Here is a 25,223-nt window from a genome sequence, read left to right as displayed (position 1 = left end):
TCGTTAGTGGCCGTCTGCCTACTCCTCCGCACTCGATTTTTCAGGATACTTCCTCTATTCAGGATGATCCTTCCGCCAGTGGTGTTCGCGGTGGTGGGGATGGCCCTGGTCCTAGCGGCGGTGGAAATGGTGGTCATGAAAAGTGGTGGTGATGATGGTGGTGGGGGAGGTCCTTTCTTTGGTACTCATGCCCGCGGTGACAGTGGTTTTTATGTACCCTTTTAGAATCTTACTCCCAATCTCGCTTTCAAGATCTTGGTGTGTGCAAAGATTTTCTCAATCATTGCTCCCCTCCTGCAGAGGTTGATTATTATCGCGGCCATGCCCAAGGTAATCTTTACGACGATTACATCCTCCAAAACTGCTCATTCTCTATCTGTGACTCATGAGATTGTTCGTGAGTGGATATCTATGAGGATGACTGGGCGACAATGAATGTTGACCGGGAGAAGCTGTTGAAGGAGGCTGAGGAACATCGTCGGGAATCTCAGACTATAGAGTGGAATCTAGCTACAACCCGCCAGTAGTTGGCGTCTGCTCAAACCGTGCATAGTGAGGCTGTGAAGCGCTAGGAAGAATATTTCCAGCACAAGAATGCTCGCTTGCTGGGTGTCCGAGAGAAGCTTCAGAGAGTGGAGTCTAAGATGGAGGTCTCTATTGTTGCCCTCGCTACTTTGCGAGAGAAAGTGGTGGCTCATGATAATGTTTTGAAAGAGAAGGGCTCTTTCATTTCTGATCTTAGCCGGTCTCTAGCTCTCCGCTTCTAATCGCCCTTTTCCCATTTAGCGCAATATGAGATCTACTGCGATCAGATATACAACGATCTGCTGGTGAAGTATGACAATTTGTCATTCAGCATGGTTAAGACTGTCGACAAACTAACTGATAAACCTGATGAGTTTGATCGACTTAAATTTGCTTTTACAAGGCTTGGCGAGCCTTCTGGTAGCGGCCATGATGGTGATGATGGCAGTGGCGATGATGACGAGCACAAGGAGGAGGAGGAAGAGATAGTGTACTACGACTGAGGTCGTAGTGTTTGTTTAGTTTATGTTTTGTTCCAAGTAAACTTTTGGTGATCGGTTTGAAACTTGTTGGATGCGGACTCTGATGTTTCGTTGATCCTGTTTTTGTATATTTTGTGGGCGCGGATTGTCAGTTCTGCTTAATTTTAATAATAGAAGCCGTTTGGTTTATTTTGTCTAATCTTTTCATGTTTGTTTTTCTGTTAAGCGATTGTTGCCAAACGTCATAGGAATATGCTTGAAAAGATAAATAATAAGAGAGGATTTTATTAACTTAAAACGAAAATGGCCTTTGGCCCGTTTAGTACATAATCTTTTTAGAGGTAGCATTTCTGAAGTTGTGCTGCGTTCCATGTCCTCGGGATTGGTGACTCATCTAATTTTTCCAAGGAGTATGCTCCTTTACCCTGTATCTTGGAAATTGCATAGGGGCCTTCCCATTTTGGTGCCAACTTCCCTGGGGGTTCCGTGTTAGATGCCTCTCTATTGGGGAACACATATTCCCCGACCTTGAACGTACTTGTCTTTACCCTGTTGTAATAATATTTTTCGAGTTGGTGCTTGTATTTTTCTTCTTTTATTGTTGCCAACTCTCTCATTTCTTCAAGTAGGTCTAAATTCAAGCGTAGTTCTGACTCGTTGTCCTTTTCAACTAATAATACCCTTGCAGAGGGGAGCCCGATTTCGGCCAGTATCATAGCTTCTGTCCCATAGGCGAGACTGAACGGGGTTTCATCGTGACTCCTTCTCTTTAGGGTTATGTATACCCATAACACGTGTGGTAATTCATCCACCCATCCAGCTCTTTTCAGTCCCAACCTGGACTTGATTCCTTCTAGAAAATGGTGCGGTTGGCCCTTTCAACCTGGCCATTACCCAGCAGGTGTGTTACTGATGTGAACACTTGCTTTACTTGGAGTTCATCGAGCCATTCTTGAAGAGTCTTGTCCGCAAGCTAGGTGCCGTTATCACTGACCATCGTTTGAGGTAGCCCGAAGCGACATATGATGAATTCCTAAATGAACTTTTTGATGGCGGCAGTGCTAATGGATGCTAAGGGTTTTGTCTCGACCCATTTTGTGAAGTAGTCAATCGCAACTACCAAAAATTTCACTCTTACGGGCGCTTCTGGGAATGGGTCATGATGTCAATGGCCCATTTTTTAAATGGCTATGCAGAAGAAACTAGGAATAGATCATTCTTGGGCCGGAGGGTGTTTGGTGCATGCCCCTGCAGGTGTGCTACTGATGTGAACACTTGCTTTACTTGGAGTTCCTCGAGCCATTCTTGAAGAGTCTTGTCCGCAAGTTAGGTACCGTTATCATAACCATCGTCTTAGGTAGCCCGAAGCGGCATATGATGAATTCCCAAATGAACTTTTTGATTGCGGCAGTGCTAATGGATGCTAAAGGTTTTGTCTCGACCCATTTTGTGAAGTAGTCAATCGCAACTACCAAAAATTTCACTCTTGCGGGCGCTTCTGGGAATGGGCCATGATGTCAATGGCCCATTTATTAAATGGCCATGCAGAAGAAACTAGGAACAGGTCATTCTTGGGCCGGAGGGTGTTTGGTGCATGCCACTGGCATGAGTCGCATTTCCGCAACTCTTTTACGTCATCTAAGTGCAAGCCCGACCAATAGTAACCGGCATTGGTGATCTTTGCTACGACTATCTTGGGTCCCACGTGCAGCCCACCAATCCCTTAATGGATCTTCCGAATCAGGTAATTGTCATCTTCAGCGTCTACGCAGCGGAGCAATGGGCCTAAAATGATCTTCTATATAGGACCCCATCTTTCAACTGGTATTGCAACGCTTTGTACCGTATCTTCAAAGCTTTCGCTTTCTAATGCGGCAGAATACCTTCATGAGGTATGCCCTGAGTGGAGTCATCCATGACTCTTCTGGGTTTTGTGTGATACAAACTTGTCTTGGTGGAACAGATGGTTTTGCTAATATTTCGACTCTGACTTCCTTTGCCAGGTTTTCGAAGCTGGTCGCTGCCAATTTTATTAACGTGTCAGTTGACTTGTTTTCACTTCTCTTGATATGTTTAACTTTGCATGATTTGAATTTTTGGATCAGCTGTCTGGCTTGCTCCAGCTAAGACGCCGTGACTTCATCTTTTTCTTCGTATGAGCCATTGACATGGTTGGGTATGATCATTGAGTCAACATATGCTTCGACGTGTTGTGCTCCAAATTTGTCGGCTATGCGTAGCCCGGCCAAAAATGCCTCATATTTCGCCTTGTTGTTCATACTTTTAAAATCCAGGCGGATCACACATGTGAACTCTTGTTTACCTGGGCTTACTAATTTCAATCCAGCCCCTGATCCTTCATCATTAGATTCTCCAGCGGTGAATAGCGACCATGCTTCTTTTTCATCAACAAGCACAGCTGTTTTTTCTTCTGCTCTACACTCATCTTCTTTCTCGGATGGTACATCCACGATGAGATCCGCCATAAATTAACCTTTAATTGTTGGCCTAGGCTTGTATTGGAGGGTATGTTCTCCTAGTTCAATGGCCCATTTCGCCAATCGTCTTGAAAGTTCTTGTTTCCGGAGCACGTTTTAGATTTTATAGTTTGTCAACACATTGACTGGGTTACCGTGAAAATATCTGCGAAGGCGTCTTAACGTGTATACCAATGCTATGACCAATTTTTCCATTATGGAGTATCTTGTTTCTGCATCTGTGAGAGTCATGGTGACGTAATTTATCGGTGTTTGGATCTTTTCACCATACACTAATAGCACTGCTCCTACCGCTCTGTCTGATGCGGATAGGTACATGACTAACTCTTCGCCCTTTCGCGGGGCAATCAGCATCGGCAATTCGATTAGGCACTTCTTAACTTTTGGAAAGCTTGTTCCGCTTCTGGTGTCCATCGAAATTCAGGCAATTTCGCAGCGCTGACACGAATGGGAATGACTTGGTGGCATGATTTGCGAAAAATCTATCCATCGCCACCAGTCTCCCGTTTAGAGTTTGGACCTCTTTCATTGATTTTGGTGAGGGCATGCAAGAGATGGCCTGTACTTTTTCGGGGTTGGCCATGAATCCATTTTGGTAACAATGACCACAAGGAACTTGCCTTCTTCCATTCTGAACGAACACTTGCTTGGGTTCAGTTTCATACTCATCTGTCGTGGCCTCTTGAAGGTATATTTAATGTCTTGCAACATTTGATCTTCTTCCAAAGTCTTGATGACTAGGTCATCCATATACACTTCAAGGTTGCTTCCAATCTGTTCGCCGAACTGTTTGTCCATCAAGCGTTGGTAGGTAGCTCCTGAATTTTTCAATCCAAATGGCACCATCTTATTAAAAAATGTGCATTATATGTGTGGAAGGTTGTCTGCCTTGATCTTGTTCCGCCATGTGAATTAGATGGTAACCTTTATATGCATCCAAGAAGCATTTGAAGCGATATGGAGCCACGGCGTCTTCTTTCAGATCTATCACAGGAGTGGGTAGCAATCTTTGGGATATGCTTTGTTCAAATACTTATAATCAATGCACATTCGCCATGCCCCTTTGCTTTTTTGGTACCATTACTGGGTTCGTGACCCAGGTTTGGTACCGTATTTCCCTTATAATACTTGCCTTTAATAGCTCGACAACTTGATCGTTCATCGCTTTGGTCTGATCTGGACCCATCTTCCGTCGTTTCTGAACAACTATTGTAAACGCCGGGTTGACCTTTAAGGCGTGTTCTGGCATCCTGCGTGGAACACTTACCATGTCAGCTGATTGCCACGCGAAAACATATACATTTCTTAGTAGCAACTGCTTCAAAAGTGAGAGTATGTTGCTTGACAAGGTAGGCCTGATGGTGATGGTTTGATCTGGAAATTTGGCATTGAGCGTCTATTTCTCATGTTCCATGTTACTATCCAATTTTTTGCGCTTTTAGGGGCTTCGACCCTTCCGCGACTAGGCAGTCCTTGTTAGGTTTTATCAGCGCAACCCCTGTTGGTGTTTGGATGCCTATTATGCTTTGTGTGGTGGAAGGATTTGCATTAAAGCTCCTATCGCTTATCTTCCTAGAATCACATCATGCATGAATTTCACTGGTAATACCAAGAATTCTACCCCTTCGGTTCTCGAATTCTTACCGTTACTTAACGTTACAGGAACTTTAATTGTCCCAGTGGATGTGTTATTTCGTCCGAGAACCCGGAGACAGGCACGTTGACTGGTTCCAATCTCTCTTTATCTTCCGCATCGAGTTGCTCGATACATTGTTGGTACATAATGTCTGAAGTACTGCCTTGGTCGATGAAGACATAGGTGCTTCGGTAATGTCCTATCAACGCGGTGAATATTAGTGGTTGTTTCAGGCACGGTCATCCTTTGATCCATGGGAAGATTACCGGCTCCTCTTTACCAGGCCTCACTGCTTGGTGTATGCCTTTTTGTACTTTTGCATCTTTCTCCTTGTATCATGTGTGTATTCAGATTCCTTATCTGTTTTTAAAGGACCATCATATCTGCCTGGTCCCTGATTCTTGGCATGCTTTCTGGTTTTATGACCAAATGTTCGAGCTTTCTGGATTTCACCGTTTTCTCAATCTCATTATTCAAATTTGTGCAGTCATATGTATTGTGACCAGTGTCTTCATGGAACTTACAGTATTTTGACTTATCCAAATTATTTCTCTTGAAGATTGGTTTGGGTGTCCGGAAGTCGACATTTTCAGTTGCTAGGATTTGGGACGAGGTTTTCTCCATAGAGTCCATTCCCTGTTCTAATATCCACAATTTTGATCATTTTGTTTTTCTCCTAACAACGGTTGAGCAACAGGGGGCGGTGCTGATGTTTCCGCTGAGGATTGGATTCGAGACCATATTGACTCTCGCTCTCTTTTGTTGTTCTTGAACCCTTTGGGTTTGCTCTTGCTATCAGCTCTAGAGTATCCTCGTCCGCTTAAGGATTTCTCAGTGTCAGCTTACACCTTGGCTGCTCTCATGAGCTCGTTCCATGACTTTTGCATGCCATATCTCCCTGATAAGCACCGGATGAGGTCGTCGCTCTGCACCCCTTGGCGAAAGCCATCTCTCATCGTACTCGCATACCCCTTCTATTTTGAGGCCTTCTGTATTGTATCGCGTGATGACGTCCTCGATGGACTCATTATCTCGGCTGAACACAGTCGGTATATCGGCAGGATCGTGGGTATGCCTCCGTTAGTGACTGAAGTGTAAAATGAATTTTGCTACCAATTATTCGAAGCTCGTGATTTGGCCTTCCGGGGGTTTCTTGAACCATTCCCTAGCTGCGCCATGGAGGGTGAGGGCGAACATATGGCATCATACAGGAAATGTTCAACTTGCCACTCCTCCGGCTGATATGAAACTTTGTAAAAGGTCGCTTGGATCGGTCATCCCATCATATTTTCCTACCGCTTTTGGGAGTTTTGAGTTGAAAGGTAGTGGAGCCCCCGCTATCTTTTGTATGAATTTTTATCTTATCGTGAAAGCTTTAGGCCTGTAAGGCTTGGAGAAATCCACGTCCGCGCCGGGGTGCCCGCACTTGGTCTCTCGAACCAGGGCTTTCTCCATCACTTCCACTCTTAGGTTCCACACTTTTCTCTCGCGTATTCCTTGACTTAGTTACTCGACTTAGGTTAGGAGACCTTTCTCGGCTTCTTCCTTGCTTCTTCTGTTAGTCTCTGTGGCTTCCCGATCTTTCATTTTCGTGGCGACGAGGGTGTATTTCATCATCTGATGATTTCGCATCATCACCTGAGAAAACGATAGCTCGCGGGGGATTCCCTTCGCCTGTTTTCTCCACTGTCGTTCCAACCTCCTCTCGTATTCTCTGCTTATCCTTTCTTGTTCCTTTCTAGCCACATTACTGGGTCTTCTTCTTCGTCCTCCGTTACGAAGGGGACTTTTCTGACCACCAAAACGAGCTTCCGCGAAATGGAACGATACGTCTTGCTGGGGACATTCAATTTCGATATAATATTCTCTCCGCCTCAAACTTCTTTCTGGAGCCCCATCTAAGTTGGGTTCTGCACGGTTGGAAGTTTGTGGTGTCGCCTCAGGAGGTCTACCGGAACTCATAACGCTTGATTATCGATTTTTCAGTTCTAGCCGATACGGATGGCGCCATTGAAGAAACACTAAGTTAAACCCGACTAGGCTTAACCTAATATCTCACCCAAGGATGGATTAATACATAAACGAACGCTTAATAGGTTTAGCTTAGTATTTGCCAATTATACTATTACGAACGGTTGTGAGTTCTAGCAAAAGGCCTCACTTGCAACACTGAACATCGTGAGCTCGTTACAAGAAGTGGAATAAGGGGGTCTTCTCGTAACCACCCTCCGGTGTGAGAATCAGTATGGTAAGTGATAATAATATATTTAGAGAATTCAGAGTGTCTGGAATCCCTTTACCGTTAGACTTCATTTTATATTTAGAAGGGGGGATAAAGAAGGGTTTGGCCAGTTGTCCCACTCAATGGAAGCTTCCATTCTTATGGCTGGGCATGATACTTCTTCCTGATTGGTTGGACAGTCTGGCGTATTATATTCTTTCTTTCTGTGCAAGTATTGTGCTAGCCCATTCTCATTGGTCCATCATGCGTCCATATTATTGCCAGGTTTACTAAGCAGTGACCTTCTGCCACGTGTTTGTCCATAGTGAGACTTTCGTTATGCTTTATTACTTCATACAGGTATCTCCTTCGCGACGGATCTATGTGGGCTCGCAGATGATATTCTTTCCGCAGGTTTCTCCTTTTGATTTATTATGTGTATCGTTTGTTTGGTATCTTATCCTCACATTTATGTACTTAATTAAGATATAAAATAATGGGACTAAAATGCTAAAATATAATGGCGTGTAAATTGAGTTACGTTTTGTTCTTATGTATTATCTATGCAACAAAATTATATTGATTATAATATATCATATTTTATTGAACAAAATTAGTCATTTATATTGTAGCCTTGTTAGAAGTCAAGCATTACATGACAAATACGGTTGAAGCGGTCCCCGAGTTGATGCCGCGTTGTCACCGGGTATAGCCGGTAATGCCAACAACTTATGGAAGCCGACACTAGTGAAATTGAAATTATTATTTATATTATATGTTGTAATTTTTAATATTTTCTTTTTATAATTGAATTGATTGCTAAAGGAGGTGGGGCGGTATCGGGGAAACCCTATTGGCTACCCCGTGTATTTTGGTACCGCCGCCACCCTAAAATTTGAAATAGGGATGTTGTAACGGGTTATAGAACTTGAAGCTCGAAAATGATTGTATATATATGATGAAACATTATGTAACTAGATTTAAATCTCTTGAAACACACGTGATAATTTAAATAATAAAGTTACAAATAAAACAATATATTTACCTGATAATATTAAATGAATAGATTTAAATGCATAGATTATTAATTAACTGAAAAAATAAATGGGCAGATTTAAATCATATATTTATAATTTATAAATTTATATGATAATGTACAAAAAAACCAATAAAGAATAGATTTATCTTAAAAACAAATGGATCAACTTTTAAAATATATTTTTAATTTAATGATTAAAAATTACATTGTAAAATGAAAGAATATCACAGTTTATTATTTTTTATATATAATCTTCAACAATATATATAGCATAATATGGTAATGATAGCATTTAAAATTATATTTTTTTCAATCTTTAACAAACACAATTTGTTGTTGATTTTTGAATTTCACCAAGTCTGTTGTGAAATATATTCTAACAACGTATAGTAGTATAATATGCAAATATTTATTTTTATAAAAGTGTTTACATATTATATAAATAAAGTTTAAAGAAAAGTGAATAATTTAATCATCTATAATATATATAAACGAAACCTTTAAAAGTTTTTTGTTTCCTCCTTACATTTTTTCAAGCCACAAGATTGCTTTATTTGTAAATGGAGATCTCTTATGCATTTGACCCGAAATCACGGGTATGAGTCTCACTAAACCCAGATAACCCTTAAACGGGTTATAACATCTCATTAAATTGAAAATTAATCTCACCAAATATTTGATATGAAAATCCTATAAAATAAGATATACTAAAGAGAAATCTGCAATTTGCCTCCCTGGTTTATATCGTCGCTAGATGGAATAACCACTGAAAAAGATTTTGCGAACTTTGGACCACTGTGAAATTTTGGCGGGTCAGTCTATCTCCTTATGGTCAGTTGACCGTGAGTTGACTGACCAAAAAACGTTGAAATGACCCCTAAACCTTTAATTCATTTTAAAAATAATTATCCAAAACCATGTAAGTATCGGGATTCGAACCCGAGACCTCCGGTTAACAACCCACCAAAACTACCAATTGAACTAAGTTAATGTTTGGTATAACTATACAACATAAACTATATATTATCACTTTTATCATCTTCATCTTCCCCAATTATAATTAGGGTTCCTAATGTTTTATCCGTGACCCATTTACCCATCCATCTTCATCTTCATTATCACATTTCTGAGATGAAGAACCCTAAAATCTAACCTATTTCATCCATCTTCATCTTCATTTTTATCTTCACCAATTCATCCAAACCAACCTATCTTCACCAAATATCTAACCCAAAAATCAAAACATACAGCCACTACCGCCTGCCGTGGCTGGAATCCATGGCGGCGGCGGTGTCGCATCGGCGTGATGGCCGAAAAAACGAGATGACCGGAAAAACGTGATGGCCGGAATCTATGGCGGCGGTGGTTGCCGTGGCGGCGGCGTGGTGCCGGAAGTTTAGGGGTTTTGATCGGAATGATTTATGGGTGCGGTGATTGAATTATTGAAGTGATTGGTGGTGGAATTTGAGAGATTTGAGGGTTTGAGTAATGAAATCTAGGGTTTGAGGATCAAGTATATTTGAAATTGATGCTGATGAAGATGAGCTGATGATGAGATGATGATCTGCTGTTAATGAAGATTGTTAATAAAGATGAGATGCTCCTTTATCAAATAGAAAATTGTCAAATATTATAATTATTAACATCATATTATTATTATGATGTTGCTGCTGCTCCTTCCCTTATCTACGATGATGTTATTATTATTATTATTATTATTATTATTATTATTATTTATTAGGAGAAGATTACTAAAATATCCTTAATATGTTGGTATTATTACTAAAATACCAACGGTCAACTGACGGAAGGAGTCAGAAAAACCCGCCGGAGAAACATGGTGGCGCAAAGTTCCCAAAATCTTTTTCAATGGTTATTCCATCCAGCGACGATATAACCCAGGGAGGCAAATTGCAGATTTCTTTATACTAAAATCTAATAAGCGGGTCATGAGTCTCACCAAACCCAGATAACTTTTAAACGGGTTATAATATCTCATTTATTTATTAATCTCTTTCATCAGCAAACCCAAAGTATACTATTAACTTTCTTACAATAAATAAAATTAAAATTCAAAAAATCTATAAATATTAGGAAAAAAATGTATAACAACCTCCATAAACACCCGTAATACAGGGGATAAACGCTAGTTTTATAGATATAATACAAGTGGAGTGTAAAAAGACAGTGAATATTTATTGATATATGACATATATTAGTTTTGAAAAGAACAAAACTGTAAGGATTAACTACAAAGTGACATGTATCTATAATTATTTTACTTTATTATAATAGGTAGATTGGTTGAATCATTGAGTGTTGATTTATCTACATCCAATTTGAGTAGCTTTGTGTTGTATTCATGTGTCTGGTTGATAGATTTAAGTAATTTGAGTTTTTCGGGTTGTACCATACCTCCTAACCGTAACGTCAAATTCATCTATAACAAATCCAAATTCCATGAAAGCCGATTCATAAATCTCGAAAATCAAGTTTAAAAAAATATTATTATTTTAATTTGTAAATTTCATGAAGCACCGACTATTTTCTGACGATAAATATTATTAATATAATAAAATTTTCATAATTATATAATGACGCATTCTATATATAGCCGACATTAAGTAAAATATGAATAGAAGTGTCTAACATTTGTACATATTGTTTTAGTTATGACACATGAGAAAGTACTTATCACATAATCTATCAGATCTCTCGCATATCTTTGGTTAGTCCTACATACAAATGTTTATGTAATTCGCGTGCTTTATACGCTTAGAATCCTCAAAAACTGAGAAGTTGAAGATCGTTATGAAAAACAAGGAAACTTGGTAACTTGGAAGTTGTAAAATGAGGCAAGAAACATGTGCTAAAACAGGTATTGAAGACAAATGAATTGCTACGTATCAAAATTACCAACCAATGAAACATCGCACTTGAAAGTGACAAATGGGTATGAAAAGATTCAAATGGTGAAATTCTTTGTTCATGATCTGCGTAAAGAATTGGACCATCGAGTAATGATACAACAATCATATTGTCATATTTGGCTAAAATCAATCTTTATTTAAAAAATTAATCATCTTTTTGTTGCATTTGATTTGGCCAAAATGCATTGGGCCTCAAAATTTATTAGGGTGTAAACGTAAACTGTCTCATTTAGCTGCTCTGGAGAGATTGTAGAGATCTTGAGCACTTAAAAACATATGCATAGCCCGATCTTGCAAATGTTAGCTATTCAAACTATCTTTACGACTACATGTTGGCTTGTAGCGGGATAGAAATGATAAGGTATTCATACTCTTTGTCTATATCTAAGTCAATGGAGAAGATCTAGACCATATCTTATCTATTGATAAAAAGGGCGAAATTACCCCATTTGAATTGGCCTTCACGCTATAGTTTATGTTTTTCGAATTGTCCATTGCAATTTTGATTGGGATCTTTTGTATCGTATCCTTTCATACTAGTTTCTTGCTAGACGTTCTTTTTAATAAAATGTTGTTAAATTTGAGTTTCTTTTAATAACTGTAGTTAAAACTAGTGTCCTGGGAAGGATACGATAGGACATGGGCTAGTTCGATTACACTTGGGCTAGTTCGAAGGACATCTCGGTGAAGGGACAAATCAAGGCTTTAATCCTATGTTTGAACCAACAGTAAGCGAGGGTTTACAGATCACATATGGTTACTACGTATCAGGGGGTATGATCTTACGGCGGTTAAGGAGTCGATTTTTGACGTAGTCCTGAAAAATAGGTTTACACGTGAGATTATCTGCTATTAAAAGAAAAAAAAAACCAAACAAAAGTAAAATTTAGTTATACTGTATATTAAATTTGTATAATATATATTAATGATTATATTTAATGTTTGATATTCTTTTTCTGTAAAACATTATGAATGAACCGCCGTAAAGATCTCCTTTTTTAGTGCCTTTGGAAATTTGGTAATGCCTCATAATCAATAATCAACGCCTCAAACTTCAAACTAACTTATCATAAACAGGATCGGCATAGTACATGTACATGTACATCTTAATGATTATATTTAATGTTTTATATTCTTTTTTGTAAAACAAACTAGTATTTTAACCCTCGCGTTGCGGGGTAGGGGTAAAACCGTAACCGAAGGAATTATTTAGATGGCAGTACTGGGTTAACCGGTGTATGAATAATACCAATGAGTATTCCTTCACCTCTTATAACCCAACTTGAAATTGACTTACTTCATCACCAACAACCACAAAATCCTATCATCTACGACTGCGGCACCACCTCTAGCATCACAGGCAACCTTTGTTATACAACTCAAGCCCAAATAAACTAATCTTTTTTAACAAAACCATTTCATCTAACACCTAGAGGACAATTCACTACCACAAATGCAAATCCCCTCCAAAACCTTCCAAACACAACCTGTTACACAAATATAAATTATGGGATTAACTCATATCAACCCGTTGCAAAAGGGCTTGACTCAGATTTTTATATTAAAATTACCTTAACACCCTTCGAATACTTCCGTTGCTGATCACCTGTTGCCCGAACCGTCTTCCCCAAAATCTTGATTGTTGGGTCTCTAACTTTCGACATTACTCGATTATTGTGTCTTGATTGAGTGATGAACGTTGAATGCAGTGGGTGAGTTCTTTTTCATATCTGGACCTCTACATATACATAAACAAAAATAATACCAAAGATCCATTCTTCACAAAAGTGTAAAAATAAAATAAACATGAGAGATAGAGTGGGGTACAACCACTAAAGGGAAGTACAAAAGAGTACTACACAATAAACTTGTTAAGCAGAAGATACAACTGGTAATGCACACTTTTAGTTGAAAATGTATATATATAAATAAATGAACCACCGTCCAATTATCTCCTTTTTTTAGTGCATTTGGAAATTTGCTAATGCGTCATAATTAATGCTTTAAAAACCGGTATTATATTTGTATTGAAATGGGTTAAAAAATGGTACAACCAGTTGAATCGGGTTATACCGGGTGGTTCAACCGGTTAAATAGTTTACCTTATAATTTTCAATAAATATAACTTCAATCCAAAAATAACTCAAAACAAAATGATTCCGTAACAAAAAATAATTCAAAAGTTAATCCATATTAAAAAAAAAAGCAAAAGCACTCAAATTTAAAAAATAGTCTTAAAGTTTACATGCTTGAATGTTAATTGTTGGGTTAAAAGTAGTTTTGAAAAAATATGGGCCGCAAATATCAAAAATATCTCGGAAATTCGAACCGGTTTACCATTAAAAACCGGTATTTTAGACAAAAACCGCTGGTACGATGTACTAGTAAACCGGTCAAAAATACCGGACTCAAAATACCGGCATGCTGTGCGAAATCCGGTTTAACCAGTTCAACCGGCCGGTTCGAACCGATTTTTAAAACACTGAATTTAAGGATGCATACGGAAAAGCTAATGTACAAATTAAATTAACTTGCTAACTGTGAGAATCAAATAGTGTAATATTTAATTGAATCGTAGTGTAATTACAATATGCTGTAATTACACCACACTATAATTATACCATGTTGCATGTTTAATTACACTATTTGATTCTCGCAATTAGCATGTTAATTTAATTTATATTAGATCCAACCTATATAATTACACTATGTTGCATGTATTATTTTATACTTGTTTTTTACTTTGTATCTACATTACTCTTAAGTAGGGGTGGCAAACTTGACCCAAACTATTTCAAATGGGTCAATTTGGGTTGTTTTAAAATTCAAATGGGTTGATTTGGGTCATAGGTTTTAATTAAATGGGTCAAAATGGGTCACTTGAAATTTCACATTCTTATTTTTGAGTCAAAATGGGTTGACAAATTTAACTACATGGGTCGATGTGGGTTAGTGTCTTAAGGAAAAGTGATATGTTCGGGTTGAAACGGGTTTTAGTTTGGAACGATATCGGTTTAGGTTTCGGCTCAGATCAGCTTTCGTGCCGACACGAGTTTTAGCACTGGACGGGTTGGGTTTCGGTTTCTTTCGAGTTTTCGCACTAGACGGGTCGATTTTGGTTTTTGATTCGTTTTCGTCGACATTTCGGTTTTGGTTAATTTTTCGGTTTTTTTTTTATGAACGAGGATAACGGCGAAATTATTTTAGTTTTTTTACTTTTTTTGTTATTCGTTTATATTTTTAGTTATGATTTTTTTATTGTTGTTTTTGAATTTTTTTTTTTTTGAGGAACTTTGATCTTAATAGAAACCATCAAAAAAATTCAAAAAAATTAATAAAAAAATCATAACTCAAAAAACAAAACAAAAAAAAATGTAAAAAAACTAAAACGTTTCGTCCGTTGTCCTCATTCAAAAAAAAATCGAAAAATTAACCGAAACTGAAAAGTCGACAAAAACGAAACAAAAACATGCTGAAACAAGCTGTTAAGTGATGAAACGAACTGAAAAATCGCTTAAGCAAGCTGTTAAGTGCTGAAACGAACTGAAAAATCGCTTAAACGAGCTATTAATTGCTAAAACGAACTGAAAAATCGCTTAAACGAGCTATTAATTGCTAAAACAAACTGAAAAATCGCTTAAACGAGCTCTTACGTGCTGAAACGAACTGAAAAATCGCTTAAACGAGCTGTTACATGCTGAAACGAACTGAAAAATCGCTTAAACGAGCTGTTACGTGCTGAAACGAACTGAAAAATCGCTTAAACGAGCTGTTACGCGCTGAAACGAACTGAAAAATCGCTTAAACGAGCTGTTACGCGCTGAAACGAACTGAAAAATCGCTTAAACGAGCTGTTACGCGCTGAAACGAACTGAAAAATCGCTTAAACGAGCTGTTACGCGCTGAAACGAACTGAAAAAACGCTTAAACTAGCTGTTACGCGCTGAAACGAACTGAAAAATCGCTTAAACGAGCTGTTACGCGCTGAAACGAACTGAAAATCGCTTAAACGAGCTGTTACGCGCTGAAACGAACTGAAAAATCGCTTAAACGAGCTGTTACGCGCTGAAACGAACTGAAAAAACGCTTAAACGAGCTGTTACGCGATGAAACGAACTGAAAAATCGCTTAAACGAGCTGTTACGCGCTGAAACGAACTGAAAAATCGCTTAAACAAGCTGTTACGTGCTGAAACGAACTGAAAAAACGCTTAAACGAGCTGTTACGCGCTGAAACGAACTGAAAAATCGCTTAAACGAGCTGTTACGCGCTGAAACGAACTGAAAAATCGCTTAAACGAGCTGAAACGAACTGAAAAATCGCTTAAACGAGCTGTTACGTGCTGAAACGAAATGAAAAGTCACTTACATGAGTTTTGACCAAACCCGTTTTGACACATTCCAACCTTGACCCGTTCTAACCCGAACCTGTTGACCCTAACCCGTTCCGACCCGAACCAAAACAACCCTTTTTATAAGTGACCCGTTTCGACCCTAACCCGTTTCAACCCTAACCCGTTCTGACCCATGACCCGTTTCGACACAACCCAACCCATTTGCCACCTCTACTCTTAAGTCATGGGGTATACATTTACGTTGCTTAACTCCGAGTGGGTACGTCACCCAGGGGCGGATCTATGTATACGTGTGCGGGATCACGGGAACCCATTGTTTTCGGATTTTATATAGAATGTCTATATAAAATATAATAGTGAACCCACATATAAATCTTGAGTGAACCCATACACAAAGTCAAACCTTGTTCTACTGTTAAACACTTTACCTTTGTGTTGTGAGAATCCGGGTTCTATCCCTACTGTAGACCGTTTTTTAGTCAGGAATAAAATAAAAGAGGAGTCATGCGGTTCTTGTATTCTTCACTCAAATTCCTCGTATATTTCTCTTCTTTCATGTTTTCGGTGTCCAAATTTATTTTACCAAGTTTTCATTTATCCTTCTATTAATCAATCTAGTTTGCACCAAATGTATGCTTGATCTAATCGGATTTTGGTTTCAAACCTTTTGCTGATTTGATTTGTGAATCTCTTTTGTAATCGAAGCAACATGGTGCATGTTTTTAATAATACTATCAAGTCTAAAATTTTATATTTTTCTATGTAAATATCATTGTCTTATATGAACTTTTAATACAGCGTGTCAAATTAAAAATTCGTGTTTAATAGTCAATATTTGTAATTTAGTTTGACCGACCTTTGATTAAGCTTATGAAAGATATGTAAGCTCTTCATAAACATTTCACTTTAGGCCTTCTAAAATTAATTAATATTTTATGTATATCTGATGTTTTACTTCAAATATTTTTATTTATTTGTTGAAATTAGAATTGGAATGAATAAATTAGACAATTAGAGATGCTTAAATTGGATGTGTAGACATTATTATGTGATAAACCTTAACCAAATCGAACAATTTAATTCGTATTTTTATTATATGATAAACCTTAACCGAATCGAACAATTTTATTCGTATTTTTATTATGTGATAAACTTTAACCTACCCGAATCGTCGAACCGATCCGAACAGTGAACTCACTTGAAATAATTTCTGGATCCGCCCTAATGTCACCTATATTACCCCCATCTCATCCAATGGAAATCGTTTAACCCCCTTTTACCTCTCTTTATGTAATGTAATATTGATTCTTAAATTATTGTGCGTGTGTGTAGATAATTTGTAAAGCCCGTTAACGTTTTAACCCACTTTGCATTTAACGTCCTTCACCATGAAGGGAGTGGTATGTCACTTGTTAACTCAGTTTTAACGCCCTGGACGGTAAAGTATACCCCTAGGTCTGAAAATCTTCTCAGAAATATACTTTGTAAGATTTAATTCCACAACCAATTAGTTATTGAATAGCACTTGGGATTATTTAAATTTCTTCAATTAAATCGTTTAGTTTAATTTCATTACTTACATTTTGTTTATATTTTTATGATCATATTGAACCGATATCAACACATTTAAATGATGGTATATCGTTGAAATTATCGAAAAGTGAAGTCACTATAATCACATAGTTTTTCACCAATTTAGCACTAGACGTAAACATAAAGAATAGTCACTGACTCTTGTACTCGATGATCATGTGTTAACGTAACCAAAATTTCTTATTCTAGTTTGTAGTTCAAGTTTATCTATATTATAGGCTGAAGTTGTCACTTAAAATGCATGCTTACTTTTCAATGCATATGCACGAATGCGAAGCCAGATGATAAAAGTACGATGAATATCAGTACAATACACTTATATAGTTTTATTTTCATAAATGTTATTTGTTGTTTAAGAAAACGAGCTAGTGATGAGAGTAGTATAATCTAAGTTCTAACACAAGTTAAATAACTAATTTAATAACGTATTTATAGTCTTTAATTGTTCATTTTTTTTATAAATTATTACCAATAAATAGAAACCAATACTTGAAGTCATAAATCAAAATAGATAAAATTGAAGAGTTCACTTGAAGTTATTCATACATTCCACTAAGTAGCGCACTAGTGTGATTTAACATATAAGACCGCCAGTTGTGTTAGTGTGAAATGTGAAAAAGAAAGCGCTTTATGTTGTGACAGTGTACGTGAAACTGAATGTGACAGTGTTCCGCGGCCAATGTGTCAAAATGGCGGGCTCTACTCCCTTTCGCCCTTCCATAACACACATCCTAGCTAAGACCGGGTGTAGTTAGGCGTTTTGCCCACCTAAAAGCCCTAAAGTGCCCAAGAACACCGCCCCATAGGCGCTTAGGGTTAAAAGGATTGGGGGGGGGGGGGGGGATGGTTGGTGGGTTAGTTTATTTGTGTCTAATTATGTCTTTTAATCAAGGATTGATAAGAGAATTAGCTGGAATGGAGTTGCAGACCTTACCAGGAGTACCCATGGAGAAGAGGCTAGTGTAGGAGGGAGGCAGCTTAGGGTAAACGTTAAAGTTAGGTCCTCTCCAATCGACTTCGAAAAGGCTTTTGACACCATTAATTGGAACTTTATTGATATGGTTTTCCAACAAATGAACTTCCCTACCTTATGTTGATTTTGGATTCAAGGAATATTCGCCTCAACGCGTTCCTAGGTTTTGGTTAACGGGTCCCCCACTCTTGAGTTCCAATGCTATAGGGGGGGTAAGGCAAGGCGACCAGTTATCACCATTTATCTTCATACTGGCCATGGAAGCTCTTTCAAGCTTCTTGATTAGTGCAACTTCGGCGGGCATTTTTAACGGGATTTCACTTCCAAACGGAGGTCCGAAGGTGTCGCATCTTGTATTTGCAGATGATGTAATGTTTTTGGGCACATGGGAGGAGGCAGATCTAATTAATATTAGACAACTTATGAATTGTTTTTTCCTCGTGTCGGGCCTTAAAATAAACCTAAATAAGTCATGCCTTTATGGTGTGAAGACATCTCTGGAGGAAAATAAAAGCATGGCCGATCTAATTGGATGCAAGCATGGCTCTCTTCCGTTCATGTATTTAGGACTAAAGGTTGGGAGTAATATGAATCGGTATAATAATTGGGCCCCAGTTATCGATACTTTTGAAGCGCGGCTTTCTCTGTGGAAGGCTACCAGTTTATCCATTGGGGGGTAGAACCACTTTAATTAAATCGGTTCTAAACTCTTTACCAATTTACTACTTTTCTCTCTATCAAGCACCTGGGAATGTCATTAATAAACTTGAAGGCATGAGACGTAAATTTTTATGGGGATACACGGACGGAAGGAGGAGGATGCATTGGGTTCGTTGGGATATTATCACTCAACCGGTGGATGATGGGGGGCTCGGACTGGGATCTCTCCAAGACATTAATTCAAGCTTGCTTGCAAAATGGGTGTGGAGGTACAAAACGGAACCGAATAGGCTTTGGAGAGTGATTGTAAGGAGCATTCATTTTAATCCGAAACATGGAAACTTCATCCCATCAAAAAAAGGCCTCTCTAGTGTCTGGAAAAACATTTGCAAAAAAGAAGTGTCCATGAGTAACAAGAACATCAACCTAAGCCTGCTTACTAAAAGTGTCGTGGGTAACGGGTCCAATACTCAGTTTTGGACTGATGTGTGGGCTTCTACAGTACCGTTTAAAATTCTTTTTCCAGCTCTCTTCCTGTTGGAAAAGTTTAAAGGTTGCACTGTACGAGATAGATTTGGTGCTTCTGACGCGAGTGTCTCCAACATTCCTAAATGGTGTTGGTACCGTCAACCATCTTCTCCGCAGGAAATTGAGGAACTTGCCGAGCTCAGTAATCTCATTTCTCAAACGACCCTGACAGGTTTACTCGATAAATGGCAGTGGATGTCAGGTAACTCGGGTGATTTTTCAGTCAAGGAAATCAAGAAATTAATTCATCACTCCATGCAACAACTTCAGGGTCATACAATCAAATACATGTGGAATAAATGGGTGCCACGTAAGGTAAACATTTTCGGGTGGCGAATGAATCTCGATCGTCTTCCAACAAGAACGGCACTTGAGAGGAGAAACATTAGTGTGTCCTCCTTATGTTGCCTACTATGTGGCGACCGGGATGAGAACGTGGAACACATCTTCACTTCTTGTTATGTTAGCACTTTGGTGTGGCAAATGGTCTCTAGTTGGCTCTCGATTCCTCCTATATATGCTTTCTCTGTTCATGATCTTTTGCAGGTACATCATAATAACCCCGGCTCGGTTACGAAGGCGAAAATGGTGCAGGCAATCATTCTTATATCTTGCTGGAATATTTGGAGGATGCGGAATAACGTGGTATTCTCTAGTTATTGGGTAGACATTGGGAAACTTTTGGCGGAAATCAAAACATCAAGTTTTCTTTGTATCAGGAATCGGGCGAAGATGCATGCACTCGATTGGGAACATTGGTGTACTTTCAATATTTTGTAATTTATGTTAAAGGGGTCCCCGGGTATGGTTTGGGACTGCATCAAAAACACAACGGAGTGAAAACCGGTGGCGCGGACTCCGTGTGTGGGGGTTTTTCTTGCACCTTCTTAAGGTAATTGGTGCAAGTTTTTCATCCCTTTTGCGATCCTAGCAGTCACGTCTTCGGGTTGAATCTAGTATCATTATGATGTTGATTCTAGATTTTGGGTGTACTTTTGTATATACTCAGGCCATTTGCTTCTTGCTTTTGGATTTTTTTTATAAAACTTAGCTGTTCAAAAATATATATATATATATATATATATATATAAAAGTAAGTCACATAAAACAATCATCATAAGAAATAAAGTAAAAGTAATTTGTATAGAAATATAAAATAATTCCCATAGATAATATCGCTTTTGTAGTATTGTTGTCTTCATGTATGTGTGAATACAAATAAATTGGAACAATCTATGCCTTCCTTGCCTCCTCCCTCTTTCTCTCTCTCTCTCTCTCTCTAAAACAACAACACCAAAAAGCTTGCTTGCCTGTAGTAATGGCGTTCCACGATAACCTCTCTCACGAGATGGCTCTCCAACACTTCTCCGACCAACACCAACACCAACACCAGCCGACCACCGGAAACGCTGAAGTCCTCGGTGGCATCCTACCGTCCGACCACCACCCTAAGACCTCACAGTCACCACCTCCTACGTGGCTCAACAGCGCAATTCTCCGGCCACACAACCACCACTACGCTGGAGACGGCAGCTTCCTCCACTTACAAACCACGAATTCCGACTCCAACAACCACTGGCTGTCCCCTAGGCCAATCGACAACGACGACACTAACCGAGAATCGATGTTCGTTTCCAGCGAGAATAATATCGACGAAAATGCTATCAAGTTAAGTCAACGCCAGAGTTTAAGTGATAGTAATAATCAGGAGAGAGAGTGGGAATTCGCTAAGTGTAAAGCGGATATATTATCGCATCCGATGTACGATCAGCTGTTATCGGCTCATGTTTCGTGTTTGCGAATCGCAACGCCGGTGGATCAGTTGCCGCGGATTGATGCTCAGTTGGCTCAGTCTCAGCAGGTTATTGATAAGTACGCTATGTTTGGGAACAATAACCAGCCGATTGATGATAAAGACCTCAATCACTTCATGGTAATTAAGTAACAACTACTTCATTTTTCACATCTGTGTATTGTACCTAATTGTATGTTGCACATTTCATAACTAATTGATTGCTACTTGAGATAGGATAATTGTGAAAAACCTCGAAACAATCCAAGCCTTATCGAGGCCGAACTTTAAATACAGCTCGGTTAGTTATTGAGCCCAAGGCCGACCCGTGAAGATCGTTTAGGCTTGTTGAGTGTTTTGTAATTTTTAAGTTTGAACTCTTTACGACTTCTAGGTTTTAATTTCACCGAGCTCGAGACAACCTTTAGCTTGTTTATGGTTTTCTAAAAAAACATATAAAGATGTATATAAGTTAGTTAATAAATCACAAACAAGCCAAACTCGAGTTTGAAAAAATGATTCACGAGCTGAGTTTGAGATTTTGAAAAAAAGATTGAGCTCTTGTAGATCAATACTAGTCGAGCTTAAACATATTCGAGCTCTCGGGCTTATTGATTGTACCCCTAATTGACGATTAGCTCATACATCTAGCTAAAAAATAATAATGATAATAATAAAATTATAGGGATTGAAGAGGGTGTGGTACTTTCTGTCTATTGCTTTTACAGGGAGTAAAAGAAAATGGTCCTTTGTATGTCATCAAGTGGTAGATGCATAGTTCTCTATGTTTCTTGTGACATGTTTGCTGAAGATATTTATTCCCCTAGGTATCTGTGTGTGTTATAGAGACATAAATAGAAAGATTTGTAGAAACTATTTGTTGGCCCTTGATTAAATTAAAAGTGATGATTTTTTATGTGAAGCAGAATGTTCCAACTCAGTAGATTAAAATATTTAATAATAAAATCTGTACCAAGTGTTTTCAGAATCTGTTTCCATTATTGTCTGGTTTTCTTGTAACTTGTAAGAGCCTTTATTTTATTTATACCACCCAAGCGTAACCTTTTCATTTAATTTAGGTCTAGATTTCTTCTGACTCATTATATCAACATTGTTCAGTGGAATAAGCAATATATATATACTTTTTTTCTAATACTTTTCTTGTATGTTCCATTTTGCCCCAAACAACAGTTCTAATTTAATCAACCACTGGGTCTCCCAGTGGTCAGGCACAATGATGGTTAGTTCTCTGCTCTCCACTGAGGTCACAGGTTCGAACCGGAGGGCCGCTTGAGTTTTCTATTAGGGTGTATTAGTTGTAGAGGGTTTCCCCCTTCGTAGTTGGTACAACATCTGTCAAGTGGCAGGTGGCCTGAAATTTTCTCGGGGAACGCCTAGCCAAACTCAGATGCCAAGCGTGGGCCCGGTTAAGACAACATAGTGTTAGCCCGAGTGAGGCGGTTGGAGCTTCTGTATGGAAGCTGCGACGATCTTGCATCGTTAAGAAAGTCGCCGTTCAAAAAAAAACATTTCTAATTTAATAAACTAAAGTGGCCCATGTGGGCAACGAGGGTTTAATTGTGTCCTTCTATTCAGGGTAATCTATATGATATTGATATGCATATGTTTCACTTAATAATTTTGATTGATGTGATGTTATTGGTATTATTATTCCAAACGAGTAGTACTTTTTGTCACAGTATCACAGTATATCCAACCAGCCTTCACTTTTATGTCATTTAATCATCCATTAATTCATTTTTTATCCATTGTTTCTTTTAGGCACACTATGTTGTACTGCTATCTTCGTTTAAAGAGCAGTTGCAACAACATGTTCGGGTTCATGCAATGGAAGCAGTTATGGCATGTTGGGAGCTAGAACAATCTTTACAAAGCTTAACAGGTTAAAAGTCTGCTCGTTTCTTTTCTTTTTTCCTTTTTTTTAAATATTTTGAATAATATTAATCACAAACTTTCTACCTATGTAAACAGGTGTAGCGCCTGGTGAGGGTACGGGTGCAACAATGTCGGATGATGATGAAGAACAAGTAGACAGTGATGCCAACATGTTTGATGGCGGTTTAGATGTTTCAGACAACATGGGATTTGGTCTTCCAACAGAAAGTGAACGTTCATTAATGGAACGCGTTAGGCAAGAACTTAAGCATGAGCTAAAGCAGGTAACACTCATGGCTTCACCAATATCCTGCTAGTTAACCAATGTTATTTAGTAAATTTGTAGATCTAACTGAATGATTATTATTATTATTATTATTATTATTATTATTATTATTATTATTATTATTATTATTAATCAGGGGTATAAGGAGAAAATTGTGGATATTAGAGAGGAGATTTTACGTAAGCGAAGAGCGGGAAAATTGCCCGGAGATACGACCTCTCTCCTCAAAGCATGGTGGCAATCACATTCCAAGTGGCCTTACCCTACAGTAAGTTAGCTTCCCATTAACCATCTTTTGACTTTTGGTTGACCATGAAAAGTCAAAGCTTATATGTTGACTTCAACAGGAGGAAGACAAAGCAAGATTGGTACAAGAAACAGGTTTACAACTAAAGCAAATTAACAACTGGTTCATCAACCAAAGAAAAAGGAACTGGCATAGTAACCCTTCATCCTCAACCGCGGTTAAAAGCAAACGTAAGAAGTAAGTCACCCCACGTTCCGTGCGCGCACACCTCGCCACCCACACACATGTAGGCTTGTAAACGAACAAGGGGGTATGTTCGTATTCATTCGTTTAACTTTGACTGAACAAACGATCAAACTTAAATAATTAAACAAACCGGGTTTTCTTGTTTGTGTCCGTTAAAAAACATGTTCGTTAAAAATATAACGATTCACGAACTTAAATGAATCAACATAGTTGAACAATCATACCTTAGCGACAATTTGGTTAAAAGTAATGTGAAAAACAATGTTTTGGGCCTAAAAGGTTATTAAAACTATAAAACTGATCAGCTTGTAATGAGACAAAAAAAAATTATTCGATATATTAAGGAACATAAACGAAAGAACTTAACTAACATAAACTAACAAACATAAATGAATGTAAACCAACAAACATAAACAAATGTTCACAAACGTAAATGAAATATGTTGATGTTCATTCATTTAACTAAATGAGCAAACTTTTTGTTTGTGTCCATTAGTTCATTTAATAAACTAACTTCCCGTCGAACCATTCACTTAACCTGTAGTTTGCTTACATGCCTACACACATGTGCACGTGTTTACAATGTAAGAAACCTAATCTTTGTGGTTTTAAAAGCAATGCCAGGTGAGATGATAACCAAACGCTTTGTGTTAATCTGACAAAAGAAAACTTGTCACATGACCATTTCATCTCCACTCAAGAACCGGTTCGTGCTACACGAGAGAAATTGTGTGAAGTGAATTCTATTGCTCATGTGACTTAGTATGCAAGTAAGTGAGGTATGGTTGACCAAATGATTCAAAATTTCAAAGACTTGTTCTTGAAGGTATGAGATACTTAGAACAACTATTGGCACTTGTATTCTATTTTGAAGTTTAGTAATTAAAAAGGTTTTTGGTTGGGTGGCTTAGAATTGTCATAGTTTTTGTATGTATAAAATTAGTAAAACAACAGCATGGTCTTACTTGGATTTACTAACCGGTTGGCCGACATGATGTGTTTGTGTATTGATATATCGACTCTCTTGAACTCACGAAGACCAACTTAAGCGGGTAATTATATCGCTTAAGGATTCCAATAATTACTTATCAACGATACTTTTTTTCTGAAACAACTCCTGGAATCAAATAATAGAACAATTAACTTCACTATATAATACCATAAATATAAATGCAAATTTGTAAATCAATGAATAATGGTTGTAAGTGCTTATAACACACGGAATACATAGATTGAAAAAGTGAGTCAAATATCATCATTGCATTCACTACTTAAATCCTAAAATTCGAAGACCAAAAACTAGCCTCTTTTTAAATT

At 38.1% G+C, this 25,223-nt stretch overlaps 1 protein-coding gene across 2 annotated transcripts; it reads left to right on the top strand.

Moving 5' to 3' along the window:
- Nucleotides 1–20,732: 20,732 nt before the first annotated feature.
- LOC143635616 (homeobox protein knotted-1-like 3) lies at nt 20,733–24,917 on the top strand. 2 transcript variants are annotated; one of them, XM_077103402.1, is made up of 6 exons: nt 20,733–21,372; nt 23,014–23,134; nt 23,224–23,411; nt 23,550–23,681; nt 23,761–23,897; nt 24,531–24,917. In XM_077103402.1, the coding sequence occupies exons 1-6, from the start codon at nt 20,758–20,760 to the stop codon at nt 24,532–24,534; spliced, it is 1,197 nt and encodes a 398-aa protein (XP_076959517.1). In that variant the 5' UTR covers nt 20,733–20,757; the 3' UTR covers nt 24,535–24,917. The 2 variants fall into 2 exon arrangements, with proteins under 2 accessions (XP_076959517.1, XP_076959516.1); XM_077103401.1 differs by having other exon boundaries at nt 24,522–24,917.
- The last annotated feature ends 306 nt before the right edge of the window (nt 24,918–25,223 follow it).

Source organism: Bidens hawaiensis, unplaced genomic scaffold (assembly GCF_021521415.1).
Source record: "Bidens hawaiensis isolate Kalapana, Puna unplaced genomic scaffold, B.hawaiensis_p1.1 tig00007614_1, whole genome shotgun sequence".
In the NCBI taxonomy this organism is placed as follows: domain Eukaryota; kingdom Viridiplantae; phylum Streptophyta; class Magnoliopsida; order Asterales; family Asteraceae; genus Bidens; species Bidens hawaiensis.
This window is presented reverse-complemented; position numbering and strand designations above follow the sequence as displayed.

Bases quoted from the DNA above. Each gene is read 5' to 3' on its own strand.
- LOC143635616 (XM_077103401.1), top strand. From the start codon at position 20,758: ATGGCGTTCCACGATAACCTCTCTCACGAGATGGCTCTCCAACACTTC. The intron at 21,373-23,013 runs GTAATTAAGTAA...TGTTTCTTTTAG, and splicing joins AAGACCTCAATCACTTCATG to GCACACTATGTTGTACTGCT. The intron at 23,682-23,760 runs GTAAGTTAGCTT...TGACTTCAACAG, and splicing joins CCAAGTGGCCTTACCCTACA to GAGGAAGACAAAGCAAGATT.